General features: G+C 51.4%; 2 protein-coding genes across 4 annotated transcripts; both read right to left on the reverse strand.

The window, feature by feature from the left end:
• Positions 1-643: 643 nt before the first annotated feature.
• slc13a1 (solute carrier family 13 member 1) lies at positions 644-7,981 on the reverse strand. 3 transcript variants are annotated; one of them, XM_086110124.1, is made up of 15 exons: positions 6,890-7,981; positions 6,569-6,796; positions 6,076-6,204; positions 5,092-5,389; positions 4,688-4,721; positions 4,528-4,597; positions 4,022-4,164; positions 3,788-3,907; positions 3,607-3,705; positions 3,035-3,136; positions 2,865-2,956; positions 2,698-2,792; positions 1,632-1,730; positions 1,236-1,373; positions 644-1,167 (listed from the first exon to the last, which is right to left on the reverse strand). In XM_086110124.1, the coding sequence occupies exons 2-15, from the start codon at positions 6,671-6,673 to the stop codon at positions 1,033-1,035; spliced, it is 1,659 nt and encodes a 552-aa protein (XP_085966250.1). In that variant the 5' UTR covers positions 6,674-6,796; positions 6,890-7,981; the 3' UTR covers positions 644-1,032. The 3 variants fall into 3 exon arrangements, with proteins under 3 accessions (XP_085966250.1, XP_085966249.1, XP_085966248.1); XM_086110123.1 differs by having other exon boundaries at positions 1,569-1,730; XM_086110122.1 differs by having other exon boundaries at positions 1,236-1,730.
• Positions 7,982-8,135: 154 nt separating this feature from the next.
• Positions 8,136-17,361, reverse strand: wasla (WASP like actin nucleation promoting factor a). The gene is given in 13 exon segments (XM_086110125.1): positions 8,136-8,838; positions 10,234-10,345; positions 10,406-10,885; positions 10,887-10,997; positions 10,999-11,003; positions 11,471-11,624; positions 11,877-11,919; positions 12,049-12,232; positions 13,775-13,798; positions 14,074-14,173; positions 14,663-14,749; positions 14,816-14,950; positions 16,082-17,361. Coding segments are annotated over 13 exon segments (1,602 nt in total). The 5' UTR covers positions 16,187-17,361; the 3' UTR covers positions 8,136-8,776.
• Positions 17,362-17,420: the final 59 nt, after the last annotated feature.

The following is a 17,420-nucleotide window of genomic DNA, read 5'->3' on the forward strand; positions in this document are numbered from 1 at the left end:
CCAGCGAGAAACGCGAAGAGGGATCACTTCGAATGCCGGAACGCACACGCTTCCAAACACAAGTTCCAGCGCGACAAAAATCACACATCGATATTTTTATACGTCATGGTTGATTATGGTGATGAATATTGTCATTTTGGTCGTTCGACGCAGCTCGTCGTCAGTGTTTGCCAAGTGTGCACAGACATATCAGCTGCCAGTTATACGGCAGCTATGCACGCACTGCATTTCTGTACACAGTGAACCCCCCCCCCCCCCCCCCCCACCATATCCAGGGTTCGGTCTTCGTGGATTTTTTCTTAAAAGAAAACCCCGGTATTCTCCGTGTTTACTAACAGCAATGCTATTTTCTTTATTGCCCAAAACAATTACCTCATTTTTGTTTTTGGTTTACTTGATGGGAATTTTGGTTCATCCGATTATCTGTCCATTTGACCGTAATCCAAAAAACACCTAAATTGAACTGTTGTCACCTGGGGACATTGATCGATAGGCTGAATATTTTGTGCAAGAGCGGCTCTCGAATGAGTCCCAAGGCCTTGTCGACCGTCAAATCCCGTCCATCACACGGTTACATTCCAGACCTCCTTGCGGTAAGTTAAAATCTGTCATACAGAAATGCCTGACTCAAATGCACCCTATACGTGTTTTTACCGCATTTATGACTCACAGAAAAAAAGGGTGAAAGTCTTGAAACACTTTTCAAACAACACATTTAAACACATAATATTTTGAGGTAGAGCAAGAGCAACGAATGACCCAAAATATTGTACAAACAGTATTAAAAAAAACAATGACTCTAAGAATAATTGCAAAAAAAAAACAACATAATCGGTGATCCAATGGGACTGTGAAAAGTGAACTGCAATATTGTGGTGGGGGTTCACTGAACTGCAGTCCTTGCACTGTACAATTTATCCAACGCTTGTCTCTTCGTGTCCGTTCCAGTGATATTGCCTCAAAAGCGAAGAGGGAAAAAAAATAAGCAAACAAAAGGGCAAAATAGATGAAGGTGATTGCGAGCTGCGCCCGTCACGGCACGGTGGCGTTGAACGGCGGCGCCCAATCGGGATACGTATCCAGTGAGAACAAAGGCACGCCCCAGGTAGTCACGGCCAATAAGACGACGAGGAGGCCGATCACGTTGGCGCCCAGTCCCGCCTTCACCTGGAAGCACGGGCCATCATGGAGGTCAAGGTAAAAAAAAAAACCCACAAAATGTTGGTCATGCTCACCATGTCTGCCACGCTAAAGTGTCCGTAGGCGAAAACCACAGCGTTGGGAGGATTGGACGCCGGCAGCAGGAAGGAGAAGGACGTGCACAACGTGGCCGGGATCAATACCGACAAGGGGTTGACACGAATGCCTTCGGCCTGCACGGCGCGGACAGGAGAAGACACGTGAAAAGGTGGAACGATGATGGGATTAGGGATTTTTTTTTTAACAGAAACCCCCCCCCCCCCAATGTGTGTGTGTGTGGGGGGGGGGGGGGGGGATTGCGGTGACGGCATGAAACTGGCAAGTTCTCCAATAAATGGCGGCGTGGGCGTGTTTGAGCGCGTGCCCACCAGAGGCGAGAGGATGGGCAGGAAGATGGTGATGGTGGTGGCGTTGCTGGCCAGCTCGGTTACCATGGTGACGATGATGCAAGCTACAGCCACAGTGGCCAGTGGGGGGAGATTGCCAAGAGGGGACAGTAGCTTTGACACCCACCGGGACAAACCGGACACCTGGACAACACGCGCACACGCACGCAGGCGCACTTCATTAGCGACACCAAAATATCATTTCATATCAATGTGTGTGCGTGTGTGTGTGACTGGGGGGTGTGGGGGATCGGCGCTGCCCTCATGAATATGCAAAGGCTTAATGAGCACCAAACGAGTCAGACTCGTCTTGTTTGCTTGCCTCCCGGGAATCCGCGCACAGTACGCTCGCTGCTTCCCTCTAGTGGACATCACGGGCAGTACAGGCGCACGCAACAACAAACAGCGGGTCATGAACAATTCTGGGAAAAATATTTTGCCATTTGCAGGGTACGTTTACTGTCAAACTAAGCATAAAAATAAGAGAGAGCATTTCACGTGACTCTCGCCAAAGCACACAACTTATGAAAGGTTGCCTTCCGGATGCCAAGGTATGGCGTCGAATGTCATCGACAGGTTGACGACACTGGCGTCAATTTGGGGAACTTCACCAATAATCAGAGGAATAAATTCTTTATGCTCTGTTAAAAAAAATAAAAAACGAAAAACAGCAATACACTGAACTTAACCATGTTCATCGTGTGTTGGTATTTTACTGCCCCCTGGTGGCCATGGCGCCCATACCAGAAGGAGCAGCGCACTTTGAATGAATAATTCTTTTATTCAAATATGTCTTTATTCAGGATAATATTGTGGAGTGTTTTTTTTCTTTAAAAAAAACGTGTTTTGATTGATGATTTGATTTTTTTTTTTTTTTTTTTAGTTGGTACTTTGGGAGGGCTGGAATGGATTCATGGGGAAAGATGATTTGAGCATTTTGCATTACAAGCGTGCATTACGTTTGCATTATGCAACAAACGAAACGCCCCAAAATGTCCAAACGGGGCTATTTTTGTCAAATTGAAATGCTTCAACACAGTTCCTCGATATCAAGATGCCATACGATGGCGCCGAAGCATTTCGCCAATCGGCAGAGGTTGACCCGACGCACCTTTGTGCCTTCGGCCAGGGCGAAGCCCCCGCCCACCAGAAGGGCCACTTTCCACGGCATGGAGGCCTGGAACTCCTCCCAGGAGATCATGCTCTCTGCGATGGACACGCATCATCATCCTCATCACCTTCCTCACATTTGAAAGTTTGAGCCGAGTGCGCTCGCACCATATTTCCGCGAGGGTCCGTGGGCGGGCACCAGGAAGAAGAGGACTCCCAGGACCAGGGCCACGGTGGCGTCGGTCACGTAGCCGGCATGACTGCGAGGTGGGAGCGAGACGAGCCGAGTCAGCGATGGGGGGGGGTGTTAGACAGCTATCCACGAACTTCGAACTCACCGCGGGAAGAAGGCGGCCCAGCCCGGAACGAAACCCGGCGATCGCGTCAACCACAGCAAGACCATCAGGCAGAAGACCACCTGAGTGAACACCTCCTGCCCACTGAGCGAACAAACGAACACGAGAATCTCGGCGTCGAGGCACCAACGGGTCATCGGAGCCCACCGATGAAGCCGCGATCGGCCTCCGGTTGCGAGTCATCGCCGCCCGACAACGCGAACGGGCGACTAAAGTGACGGCGTTCATGAATACGAATGGCCAAATGAACGGCGGATGACGGATAACCGACGATAGCATTCACGCGGAAATGAACAAGAGGGAACACGAACGGCCGAACCCAAAATCGGCTACGACTAAGCAACCGATACCATTCACCTTGAGATCAACCGTTGGCGACAGGAATAAACAACTCAACGATTGGCGAAATGAATGAATGAATCACTGACAGAACGACTGGATGAACCGGTGAGTGGACACGTGAATTTCGAAAGAATGTAAAAGTATCGATTTGTGGAATGAAGCCAGCGTGAAACGGACGAAAGAGCGACTCGAATGAACGAGCGAGCGCTCACCTCATGGGTCCCAGCGCCGCGTACTCGTCTCGGATGACTTTTCTTGCGGCTTTTTCCCTCCGGGAGAGTTGGCCTCGGCGTCGCCATAGCAACCGCAGGCTAGGTCGGACGAGAGAAAGAGAGGGAGGGGGGGAGCGTTCGGCCGCTCCGGCTCGGGCCGACGTCAAAACGCGGGACTCACTCGGAGCCGATGAAGAGCCAGCAGAGCCACGCCCACGTGAGCAGCAACGCCAGCGCGCTGACGGGCAAGCACAACGCCAGCCACTTGGCAAAGTCGACGCAGCGGCATTCTGGGTAAATCCTCCAGCGCGCCGAGAACGAAAGGGAAGCACACCTCGGGATGGTCGCGCTTTCACTTTCGATACGCGCCGCGCCGCGACGCGACGCCGCCGACGCGACGCCGCCGACGACTCACTGGTGAAGGTACTCGGAAAAGATGAGGTTGGGCGACGTTCCCGGCAAGGTGGCGATGCCGCCGATGTTGGAGGCGTAGGCCACGCCGATGCACATGGCCTTGGCCACCATCGGTTCGCTAGGGGGCGCCGTCACACACGCCGCCTGACGGTCATCGTTGACGACATTCAAATTAGCCAGATTGAGTTTGCAACAAGGAATTCACTCGGTGAGTAGAGCCAAAAAAAAAAAATTATACTCCATCCATCCATCCATTTTCGGACCCGCTTTCTCCTCACAAGGGTCGCGGGGGGTGCCGGGGTTATGCTCCAGCAACCCCCGCGATCCCTTGTGAGGAGAAAGCGGGTCGGAAAATGAATGAATGAATGAACATGACATTTGGTTGACTTGCGGATCTTAAGGAGACCCACCCAAAAAAAGTCTCATGACCGAGAAAAAAAAATAAATGACCCCCCGCCCCCCCACACACACACACACACACTAGTAGTAGTCATTGAGTTTTGGCACCTGAGTGGCTTCTGATGTTGATGAAGATGATGATGATGATGACGTTTCTTCTGGAGGTTTCTGCTCATCCCTGAGACAAAGAATGAGCAATGCGCATGTTGTTCTTCTGAACGTGCGGGACAAGACAGAAAAACGTTTTGGAAGAAAAAAAAAGACGTACCCCGCAGCTTCATTGCCCTTGTCATCATGGACCACTGCAGGTGAGACACACACACACGACATTTTTTCATGGCAATCAACTGCAAAATGAGTCACCCGGCGCACCTGCCGCACGCTCACAACCGGAACGCCAGTCCGCGCGCTCCGACCGCACCGTCGTTTGGGAGCCAATCGACTCAGCTTGGGTGCTCACGTTCCAAGATGAGTCAAAAAGAAGATCCCATTTTTGCCTGCGCCGCCTTCTCCCTCAAAAATGTGCAATGTCCGAGGGAGATTGTTGTTCAGAGTGACCACAAAGGGCGCGGCAGCACCGATCGAATACAAGCCCCGCCCCCCCGACGAAACAATCATCGGTCATCCCGAACAATGTTGTATTCATTTCAAAAGGGCGCCGTTGCGCTTTACCGGCCAGTTGCAGGTCGTCGTGCCCCCCGCGCCCCCCTTCGCCGGCTCGCCGGATCTGGCGGAGGACGGCCTCTGCGACGGGCATCACCATGGTCACGGCCGAGGTGTTGTGCACCCACATGGAGAGGAAGCCGCAGCCCGACATGAATCCCAGCGTCAACCAGGCCGGCTTGACGCCCACGGCGCCGACCAGTCGCAGCGCCACCCTGCGGTGGAGCCCCCACTTCTGGATGGAGGTGGCCAGGCAGATGACGCCGATCAGCAGGAAGTGGAAGTCCTTGAAGTACGCCGTCGCCACCTGCTGGACAAATCAAACCATCGCGGCGGATATTCTCTCGGGTGACTGGCCTGCTTTGTTTCGATGCCGGGGGCAACGGTCCCGTTTGCCGATTTGCCGAATGTGCTCGGCCTCGCCGGGCATTCCTGCCAGCGCGTCTGCAAAATTGCTGACAAAAAAAAGTCAATTCGATTGGAGACGGACGAAAAGCGCTCGTCGCTCCTAGCGCGGGTGGAGTGATGTCACTGAGGTTGCTTTGATTGCGGCACAGGCAGAAAAATTCTGCACTCTGCGTCAGAGCTCAACGGATTTTATTCACGCGGACGGCACCGGCGTGGGGCGATGCCTCGGAATCACCGTCGCCCTCGATTCATTGAGCAAATTCTAAACGTGCTCATGTGAAAAATATTTTTCACGACTTGAGGAGAAGAGGGCGGTTCATCCGCAAGGGGCGAGCTTGCGGTTTGCTTGCCAACGTGATATCCGGACTGCAGCCAGTCCGTTTCTGCTCTTGAAAAACATGACGCCGTCATAGAACGGCGCTGCCGATACGATGTCAGAAGCGCAAATGTCTGACGGACGTTCCGACAACGAATCTTCGCTTCGCTGTCTTTTTCGTGGACCGCCCCCGCACGCGGTCAGAAACAATCCTGAGCCACGCGACCTTAGCGGTCACTTTCCCCCCCCGAGTGTACGATGCACCTGACCTGCGACGACGTCATGATGCCAAACGCGGGAAAGAGGATGGCGGGAAACATGGCGGTGATGGGCAGCGGGATGACTTCGGTGGTCCAGAAGATGGCCATCAGAAGAAGAACGAAGGCGCAACACGACTCCTGACGTGGAGCCGAGCAAGAAGAAGAAGAAGGTGCCGGTTGAGGCCGTCAAGATTTCCAGATGGACGCGCAAACGGATGTCCAGTTAACTCACTCAGTACCGGCCAATTGTGGACCCAGTCTGAAAAGACGTTTAAAAACGTCTTTGGGAGTGAATGAGTTAAAGATGATTTCTCGAGGTGAACTGGCGAACGCGACTCGTTGTCTTGCGACAAGACAATCATCAATCAAAGTGAAGATTTTCCAAACATTTTTGGAAAAAACGATTCCTGAGGTTGGGCGGCCAGTCTCGTTTCGGGAGTTCTCAATCTGCTTGAAACAAACGTCTCCGGCGTTTGGGAGACCGCGCGACGACGACGATCACCTTGGTGGCGATGATGAGAGGGAGAGGAAGCAGCAGCGGCGGCGTCGCCAACACGAAGAGCAAACGCCGATAGCTCCATGCCGCATTCCGCAACTTCCTCCACATGCCGCCTTCCGCTGCTTCTTCTTCTTTTGTCGTCTCGACTTCCCGCCACGTGCAGACGGCAACCGGAAGACAAGGAACCTGTACGACTTCTTGGATTCCTCCCCACTCCCCGAAGATTTTAAACTGTTCAGAGAAGAATTCAATGAAAGCCAAAACCAAGCGCCCCCCACTACAGACAATCCTTCTGAAGGCGCAAACCGAAGGTGCGAGTCTTACCGGGGCTCCGTCCGGTCAAAAGGGCTTGAAAGCTTGAGGGTTGGTGGGCTGGAGGCAGCGGTCGCTGGTGGGTTTGTCACCTCCAGCTTCTTATCTTCCGGTTAAACAGTTGCCAGCTCTCACACCCGACGACCTTTAAACTTTTTGTCCGCTGTCTGCCACGCTTGAAGAAAGTCCCCGCCGGCAGGACGAGCGGCCGCACCTCACACGCTTCCCGGCAGGCAACTTGTGTACAATCTCATTGGAACCAAATTAGACTTCTCAGGCATAATCATACGAATACACACCGCATATGCAATATACAGACGACTTCCTTGACATGCATAGATGTATGATACGCATTCATCCTGGCCGTACGCATCGTACACATTTACAAAATAAATACACTCAAGCGACTGAACAAGTGTGTGTGTGTGTGCGTGTCGTGTACGGGGAGCGAAGGTGCGAGCGTGCCACGGAAACATTAAAGATGAGATATGGTCCTCGGTCACGTGGGTCTCTTTGTTTTCATCAAAACGCACAGATGGCCGCACTCGGAGGAGGTCGATGGTCACCTGGGAACGCGGCTGACCCGTCAGCCGTTTGGAAAATGGCGGCCAAAGACGCCATCTTGATCGCCGTCAACTTTGATGGCTGCACTCCGTTCCGTTCCGTTCTCGGTGACCATACGGAACGGACAGGGGTCCCCAATAACTTGACGCGTGTCAAGCGCGACAGACGCGGATGTAACGGAGAATCCGGTAACATTTTCAAAAGAAAACATCTTTCGTATTCCGAAATAAATAAAACGGAATTAAGGCAAGTTCTTTCTGCGCGGCCCGGTACCAAATGCCCCGCGGACCGGCGGTTGGGGACCCCCGGGTTAAAGTATCTTGCTCACTTGACTTTAATTGGCGTAACTCTGGAAGCACATGTACGTCGCATCGGGGAGAACACGCGTCACTTCCTGTTCCCTCACCCAAAGCGGTCCCCCTAGCAACAACTTAAGCCGACAACTCTATTGTTACACAAAGAATTCACAAGTTGGACGGAATCCGAAACGGCTAGCTTCACAAACTGTGGAAAACGGGCGCGGCGACATCGCCGGCGTCTTCGTTCGCTGTTCGAAAATTGTGGAACACGGCGCATTTCCATCATGCCGAAAACAAGACGCCGTGCTTCCGCATATTGCCACCGGAGGGCGGCACAGACAACACGGGGGCAGCATCCGAGTTGAAGAGACACAAAGAAGCAGGAGGCGCAGCGCTCGACTGTAAGGATCAACATTTATTTCCGGATACAATTTAGCATCTCTCTGCACACACTTTGGGCTGACCAACGTCGTCCCAAAAAAAAAAACAACTAAAGACTCGTTACATCTTTCAGCTCTCTACGTTTTGGTTCACTGTTATTCGTGTTGCATAAGAGCGCGCCTGAGCGACCGACCGGACGCAAGAGGGCGGGCGGAGGAACGGCGCGGCAAAATCTGAACGGACCGTCGGTGGCCGCGAGCTTTTGAACGGTCGCTGTGGAACTTTGCGGGGAAAACAAACAAAGCTTGTGCAAATGAACGCTTCAGTCACATCTTCGTGACACGACTCATGAAAAAGTCACATTTTGGTCTCGGCGAAGGAAAATCAGACGGGTTAAACTCTGCAGGCGGGAAAACATTGCAAGAAAAACCGACGCATACTCAAAAAAAAAAAAAAAAAGTTGAAATGTCTTCACAACGGATGAAGTGCGTTTGTTCTCAAGGTGGCTGCCAAACTGTCACAATGGGAGCACGAGGCGGCGACTGGCGCAGGAATGACAATAAATTAAAAAAAGCAAACGAGTCCAAATAAATACACGCAATATTTGTACACTTGGGAGTCCACTCGGGGGGGGGAGAGTTTTTTTGTTTGGTTTTCAGTCGTCCCACTCGTCATCCTCCTCAAAGTCTTCTTCCTCATCATCGTCATCCTCGTCGTCTGAAAGCAGGCGACACTTTTTTTTGGGGGGGGGCTTTGCTTGGGAGGAGGAAAACGATTGACTGTTCGGAAACGTCACTTTGTGACGAAATGCGCAACCCGCGCTCAGATCGGTGCGACTTTTGGGAAATATAACTTGAATGAAATATGAGTGTTTTCTGGAAAATCAATCTCGGGGGAGTGGGTAGGGTTTTTTTTGGAAGGGGGGGGATCTTTTGCAAGTCAGACTTTTGGGGGAAATAAACAACTTGACGTAGGATACGTTAGGATACGAACAGCTTTTTGCAGCTATCGACGTCTTGCTTGGAAATAGATGGCGGCTATTTTGTCACGCGCAACAAATTTGGGTACCGTATTTTCACGACTATAAGGCGCCGTTAAAAGTCTAAAATTTTCTCCAAAATGGACAGGACGCCTTATGATGCAGAGCGTCTTGTGTATGCGCCGAGTTCCAAAACCTGACCGAGAGCCGACACGCTGTTTATATAGAGAAAAGGCGGAAGTGACCGTGGACGGGCATGCGGCAAAGAAGTGGGCCAATCAGTGAAGGGTGGGCGTGTATTTATATACACGTATGGAGAGCCAGAGAGAGAGAAAAGGCAGACGTGAGTGAGGACAGGCATGCGGGGAAGAAGTCCGCCAATGGGTGAAGGGTGGGCGTGTAAGTGGACGCTAAAGGGACGCTACAAGCGGGTACCAACACCTGTATAGAGTGTGGCCATGTGCATTGTTGCAAAACAAATTTGGTTTTGCAATGAGAGTGACTGACAACGAGAGGGAACACGGCGTTTTTGATGGATTACCGGTACTTGCGCAATTGTTCAATTCTGATACAGAGGATGAGGACTTTGATGGATTTCTGGGTGACGATTGATCGAAAAACGTGAGTACATTGTACGATGGCTTAATAAAATCCAACGGAACTCCGTTTTGCTTCGTGGCCTTTTTAAAAACGTGTTTTTAGCTTGTATCCGTATGTCTTGGCATGCTACCGTATGCTACAAGCTAACGTGTTTTTAGCGCGCGCGCATGCATGCCGTATGTTTAAGCTGGCGTATGTTTTACCACTTTAAAATTGCGCCCAATAATACGGTGCGTTTTGTCTATGTGTCAAATACAGAAATAGCACCCGTTAATGAGACTGCGCCCAACCGTACGGTGCGTCGAATGGTCGTGAAAATACGGTAAATATTCTGCTTTTTGAGGGAATAAGACGACTTTCAGCAACCATTTTATGGTCCTATTTAAGATTCGAGCATTTTTAGCGTGCGCGGCTACTTTGAGAAATCTTCCAGGAATAGGCATCTTCTGGGGGGGGGGATACATCCGATGGCCCCGAAATAACCCGCGCGAGGCTTTCCCGTATCGCCGCCGTCCACCGAGCGCGGCGCTTACCTGAAGAGTGGATGGCTTTGCTCCTCTTCTGCATGACTTCCATGAGGGCGCCCACGATGCCCGCGGTGGGCGCCGACGTCGGGGGGGCGGGCTCCTGATGATCCGACGACACCTGCGGACACCGAGGCGTTACCCAAGTTCGGCTGATGACGCGGTCGCGTGCGGGCGCTACCGTCTTGAGTTGGATGCCCTGTCGAATCTGGTCCAGCAGGGCGTCCCGGCCGCCGCCGATGACGGGCGGCTCCCTGCGGTTCCGCTCCACCTTCTTCAGCTGGGCGCCGCCCCGAATCTGCTCCAGGAGCGCCGACTTCCCGACGGGGAGCGGCGAACGGGGCGCGGCGTCCCGTACGCCGTCTGGCTCCGGCGGGGGAGGGGGGCCCGGCGGAGGAGGCGGAGGGGGAGCGGCCGGGACGGGGGAGGCGGAGGTGCCCCGACCGGCCGGGGACTGGTGGGCCGGCGGGGGCGGGGGAGGAGGCGGCGGGGGCGCTTGCAGGGAAGCGTGCGAGGGAGGCGGGGGCTGAGGGTGGTGGTGGGAGGGGCCTCCCCTGGTGGGAGGAGGGGGCGGCGGCGGCGCGCCCAAAGTTCCCGGCCTGGTCGGCGGTGGGGGCGGAGGCGCCGAGGAGGGGGCGCGGGACGGAGGAGGAGGGGGGGGGAGCCCCGCGACCTCCTCTGGAAGGCGGAGGAGGGGGAGGTGGGGTGGAGCTGCTGTGTGGGGGCGGGGGAGGAGGAGGAGCAGGAGGGCCACCCCGAGAGGGGGGGGGGGGGAGGCGCTGCACGGGCGAGAGGGCACTCATGTCAACCATCTCAAAAACGCCTCTCACACCTGCTACTTGTCGCCATCTCTCTCGCACACACACACCTTCTCATCTTGATGGCCCTCTCACACATTGCTGCCATCGAGACTCGGCTCGATTCATCCTCGTCTCTCATTCGCACTACTTGCCTGAAAAGCATGAACCCTCTCACTTATTTATTCACCCTCATCTATGTGTCACACCCACCCCCCTCTCATACGACCACACCTTCGCACCCGAATGTATCCCTCCCGCAAAGCCTGCTCTCGTTTCCTCTCTCTCACATCCACTCAGAGGCACCAACCTCCCTCTCTTGCTAAAAAAATCACCCAAGCGTCCCCCTCTCACTCACCCCTCTCGTCTCGTAGACAATTAGCCTTTCGCGTACACTCGCTCTCACCCGCGCACTTGCCCACGCTCTCTCGGGTAATATATCCGCTTACCCTGCCTCCTGAGCTCGTTCTTGACCGCCTCCACTCCCCCTTTCTTCTCGATGAAGTCGTAGATGACCTTGGAGGTTTCTCTGTCCTTCAACTGAGCCTCTGAGATGCCGCACATGTCAAAGAGGTTCTTCAGCTCCGGGTCCAAATTGTTCAGCTGCAAGGTGGGCAGGAACGAAAACACGACACACACACGTACACACGTCCGGGGTCAACTTCCAGACTTTGTTGTGTATCTCCTGTGGGTGGCGCTCTTGTTATTGTCGGCACGGTGACAAGTCAACATTTTTGAGGGATGTTAATGTGTGTGTGCGACAACAATAGCTTATTGTCAAGTGATGTCATCATCCACCCACCCACACAACATACTGATTGTGTCGCCACGCATGTGCGCGTGCGCGCTACTCACGTCGAAACCCGTGTTGGGATCCCAGCCCACGTGACCGATGTGCCTGGAGAGACAAAACAGGACAAACGCAATCAGGGTACCGTTTGCTCGGTGCGGGGACAATTTGAAATTTTTTGGGCAAGAAAATGTCAAGGCGGTTTTCGCTGGGGTGAGGTAAAGAAGGCGCTCTGACTGGAAGTTGCTGGGCGTGCCGATGTCGGCCTTGGTCAGCTTCTTCTTCTTGACTTTGCTCTTCTTGTCCTTCCTGTGACTCGGCACGTTGTTGACGTGGTGCTGCGAGCCGAGGGAGTTGAGCAGGCGCGCGTTGTTGATCTCCGGGTTCTTGATGTCCACCGTGGCGATGTGAAGTGTGGGACCTGCGGAGGGCGCGCCGGGTTACTCAAAAAAAAGCGCCCTAAGTCGCCGCCATACACCCCGACGATGCGGCAAAGATGGGACGTCCGTTGACAACTTGACGGCGCAATGCTCCTGCGGGTGCTTAACTTCTTCAATCCCAAAGACGTTTTTTAACGTCTTTTCAGACTTGGTCTAGAATTGGTGCTGAATGAGTTAAATGCGAGGTAGCGCCACACTCGGTACTTTTCCATTCGAATACTTTTAGCTCGAGAGAGAGAGAGACGGGGAAAAAAAAAAAAAAAACGCCCGGTTGCGCCATGCGGTCGCTCATCCGTGACCCTTCTGTGACGGAAGTGTTCGTCAGAAGCTTTTCTGGGGTCAAGGAGGCCCAAGGCATCGCCTGGGCGTTGCCGCGCGTGTGCTTCGCTTGTCGTTTGCACTCGCTACTCGCATTAAAAACAAAGCGGCGGCTTTGAGACCGACTGATTAGCCGCGCGAACAGAAGTGCCGCACAGATGGAGCGACTCCCCCTCCCCCCTCCCTCCCAACGCAGATTAACCTGCGTGACACGCCGCACTGTGCCACTCAGTCACCAAAGGCCAAAGGTTTGTCCTTTTCGGGCAGGGGTGTCAAATTCTTTTCTTTGCGGAGGGCCACATTGTCGTTACGGTTTGCCTCGGAGGGCGGTTATGAATTTGGGGAAGCCATGTTAGGGTTAATCCCCTCCACATATTACATACACAGCGCACAACAAATGGATGAATAACTCGTTTCAAAATCAGAAGTCAAGAATAATGACCGTTATCGTGGATTTCATATGACGATTTGAAATTTTGGGCCAGACTTTAGCGAGCGTCGCGGAAGTTGACATGCTTGATTTGCTTTCGCGGGCCACATAAAATGATGTGGCGGGCCAGACCTGGCCCCCGGGCCTTGACTTTGACACCGGCGCTTTAGGGCCTCCATCGCTTCCTTTGGCTGAAGCAAATCCACGGCCTGAGCAAAAGTAACACGCAGGAACGAGTTGTGTCAAACGTGACGTTCGGTTTTTGGGGTGACTGTCCGCTTGCGCCGAGGTGCAGTGACCCGCCGCATCCAGCAGACGGCGCTGATGCAGATTTCTGAATGACTTTCCCTTGATTTGATACCTTTCGGGCTACTCTCGCTTTGGAATTTAACTCATTCAGTAGCAGCCAATTCTGGACCAAGTCTGAAAACGTCTTTGGGAGTGAATGAGTAAAGGACCCCAAAAAAGTTATTTGTCAAAGTGACGTACCGTTATTATTAGTTGTGAATATTGTTGTTTAAATAACTTTTAAGAAGGGCAACCTATTTTTTTTTCTTGTACTGTTAATAGCGATGAACTTTTTCCTTGTTTGTTCAAGGAATTTTTCTTTCTTCAATTAGCATTGCCGCTCGTTACAATTTTATTGTCCGATTTCGGACCCTCGAGCAAATTGCTGGGAAAAAAAATGTTGTTTTTTTTTTTTTAAAGAATTGTTTTCGGCTATGCGGCACAAAAGTGAGAATTGACTTCCCCTGCCCCAAAAAGGTTAACGTACCATTGTTCGACACACCGTTTTTCTCTGCAAAACAAAAAATGAACACAATTACCAACGGAGCACAACAAAGTCGAAAAACAAGAAAGAAAAGGAAACGTGGAAGAGGAGGAAGAAAAAAAAAAAGATGAAGGAGGAAGGAGAAAAGAAGGATAGGATGAAGGTGGAGAGGAAGAATTCCAAGAACCGAGGGCGATGACGAGCAGGGGAAAAGGGGGAGGAGACAAAGGAGGAGGACAAGGAGAAGACAAAAAAGCCCGCCGGCGAGTCGTCGCTCAAGCAAGCGAGCGCCCACAACTTGCCCATCTTGCGTTGTTGCCTTCGTGCCAGCAGCTCGTTGACGGAAACGCGGAAGCGCTTGGCTTCTTCTTCGCTGGCAAAGTTCAACCCGATCTGGTTGGTCTGAAGGACACACACACACGCACAGCATGACATTTCAAAACAAACAATGGAAAACCCGATTGGAGGTTTTTTTTCCCTTGATTATTATTTTCACGAGCACTATTAATCATTTCCATGTTTTGGAAATAGTATTATCCCCCCCGCCCCCCATCCCCATTAGAAGTCTTATTTTCATTGGCAGCTTTATCCCCCCGCCCCCAGAGCACCATTGCTGAATTCTTACTATTATTTGGTTCCACTGTTTGCTGTTATTTTTCCCCATTAGCAATTGTCATGATTTGAGGGTTTCTTTTTAAAATAAGGCAATTTGGTATCAATGAGCCGCAGGTTTTTGCACTTCATGGGCCGGGCCGGGTCATTTGTATTTATTTTTAGAATATTTTTTTTCCACCTAGCAGCACTATTATTATTTTTATCGTACTTTTTCCACGGGCACAATGATGATGGTTTTTTCCACGATGTGCATGATGAGAGCGGAATCCTACTCACATCCCCCACAAAGGCGATGAAGTAGGACCTGGCGCAGCTGATGGAGAAGTTGTGGTACAGCTCCTGCTCAAACATGGTTTTGCCCTCCTGCGTAGAGCAAGGCACGCCGCATGTCAGCTGCCGCCTGTTGAGGCTTCGACCGGCGCGCCTCACCTTGATGTCAAAGACGCGGATGAAGTAGGACCGCTGCGGGTTGTCTTTGACCAGGCACGCCACCCCGCAGCATTTCTTCAGCCAGCCGCACGCCCGGTCGGCGGCGTACACCTGAACCACCGCCGAACACAAAGTCTGCCAAAAACACAGGAATCTCGTCAGTGTGTGTACATGTCCACGGCGCGGTGTGCGTGTATTCACACTGACTGCGCACAAACTTGGTTTTCTTTGAAACAAAACACGTAATTTAGCAAATGAGGTGGGGTGCCAAACAATTCAAGCAAAAGGCCAGCAAATAATCCTCTCTGGTTGAGGATTCAAGTATTCACAGGAGGTATAATTCCACTGGTCGCGATTTGGGGGGGGGGGGGAGTCTCAAAGTCGGTGGATTTGTCTACTTTTGACAGTGTCACAAAGGTAGCATATGTCAAGTTGTGGTCAGTGCATTTGTAGTAAGAGTTCAAATGCTCACATTTTGCTGAATAAAAACATTGCGTAATGAAGAGTAACAAGGTACTTTTTTTTTTAAATTACAAACGAGACACAAAGCCTGTGAAAGTACCCTAATATTGCGCAGGATGTCTCCACTATTTGCTGGGACTCGGGACAGAGCCCTGCCACAACTAGCAAAAAACGATGAGCAATTTACCGGAAATGCGAAGAATTTCTTCCTTGAATATTTTAAAACAGAAATTAGAAGAGACTACAAACGTAATACTTAAATGGTGATTTTAAAAAAAAGCATATTTCGTGTGACCCATTAAAAGAAAAAAGCCAATGGGATGATTTGACTTTGTGAAAAGACTCACCACTTCCGCTTACAACCCTGGCTCTACTTATTACTACTTTCCTTTGAAATTACACACAAAGTTCCCAACATCTCACGTTGTCAAAAGTTGGACGTGAACCCAATCTAAAACCGCATCGCTATTTTGTTGTTTCCGCAATCATGATTATGAATGTCTCCATTGTGAGACGAATAAAGGTTTTCTTTCTGAAATGATTGTGCAATGTTACCACAAATGTCATTCATGAAATCGTTTTTATTTTCAAAACGAATCATTTATTGTGTGAATTCAGACCATGAACAAAAATCAACCCCCTCCATATGCATTAACGAGGGGGAGAACCGCAAATCGTCGGAGGCTGATCGCATCCCCGAGAGGCAGACTAACGGGATGGAAAAAAGTGGAAGATCGAGCTCCAAAAAAAGTGTGCTTAGGTGATGCAGCACATTTAAACGTGACAAGAGCGGCGCAAACTCACCGCGCATTTCCTGCCCAGGTAGCCGAACAGACAGTCGTTCTCCTGCGGGGTCAGCAGCAGGGAGCCCACGTTCGCGACCCGGCGAGGCAGCGGGTGGCTGTTCATGGCACTCTTGTATGTGGAGGCCCCGCAAAAAAGGACGCGCAAGTAGTACGAGGACCCCCCCCCCCAAATAAAAACAACAACAAAAGGGGCCTTAAAAACAGTAAATTTACACGACGTCGTCCATGCGGGCTGCGGGCGTCGTGGCCTCCATCAGCCGGATCATCGCCGCCGATTTGCGGGCAGGCTTGGTTGACTTTGGAGGGCGGCCAAGGACCGGGCGTGTCTTCTCGGACAACCCTTCCTTCACCAAACGACCGAATTCCCCTCTTTGGTATCGAATATGATACACGATCGGCTGTGGTCCCTTTCTTTAGATGAGGAAAGGCGAGAGTTTCATCGTTAAAAGTGCAGCAGTGATGCGGCCATCCAACATGGCAACTATACGGGGCGTACCACTTGGGCGAATGAGCGGAGGGGAGTTCTACGAGTCGCTATAAATGTCCCCCGATGTTTAAGAGCAAAAGGTGGACCAAAACAACTCGCAAATCATTACCAAAGGTGGACCAAAACAACTCGCAAATCATTACCAATATATATAATAATAATAATTTCGTTCAATAAACACAAGTTCCAGGAGTTAAACACGCTTTATTTGATTCATTCTTTTTTTTCCCTCTCAAACGTGGTTCAGTCCGTGGACTGCAGAGCTTTCCGTGGAGGCCAAAGTAGAGAGGCGGGGCTGGCATTGACGTCACGCGCACGAGCCAGATGGCCGACCCTTCGATGCAAAATAAAAAGCCGACAAAGTACTAAAATATCAGTCGTGTATCGTTCGCAATCGCTCATCGAATAGAACAAATTGAACCTGCAGTTTCATGAGGAATATTTTTTTGTCCCCCGTGGAAAGAGTGTTATTAGGCGTGAACGAGGATCAAAACCACCTACAGGACTGTATTTCGATACACAAAACACCCAAACGCGAACCTTTCACGCTTTCTAGAAAACGATTTTCACCAGTGATGCAACAATGAACTGTCAGCCGCCTCAATTTAAATAAATTCAAACCTACTTTGATTTTGAATTGAAAAATCGAATCAAATTAGTTTGACCATTTCACGGTGACTTTCCCAATTCGTCATTAAACCTGGCGTATTTGCCATGCGTCACGTTTTGTTACGCGCGGGGTGGGGGGATAAAGTGTTGCCTCATGGTTACTATGGCAACGTGTAAACGGAAGCGTCGCGCGCTGCTGAATGCGACTGCTCTGTGGTGACAGCTCGCGGAGTCGACAATG

Source organism: Hippocampus guttulatus, chromosome 4 (genome assembly GCF_054856545.1).
Source record: "Hippocampus guttulatus isolate MCC_2025c chromosome 4, RoL_Hgut_1.0, whole genome shotgun sequence".
NCBI lineage: Eukaryota > Metazoa > Chordata > Actinopteri > Syngnathiformes > Syngnathidae > Hippocampus > Hippocampus guttulatus.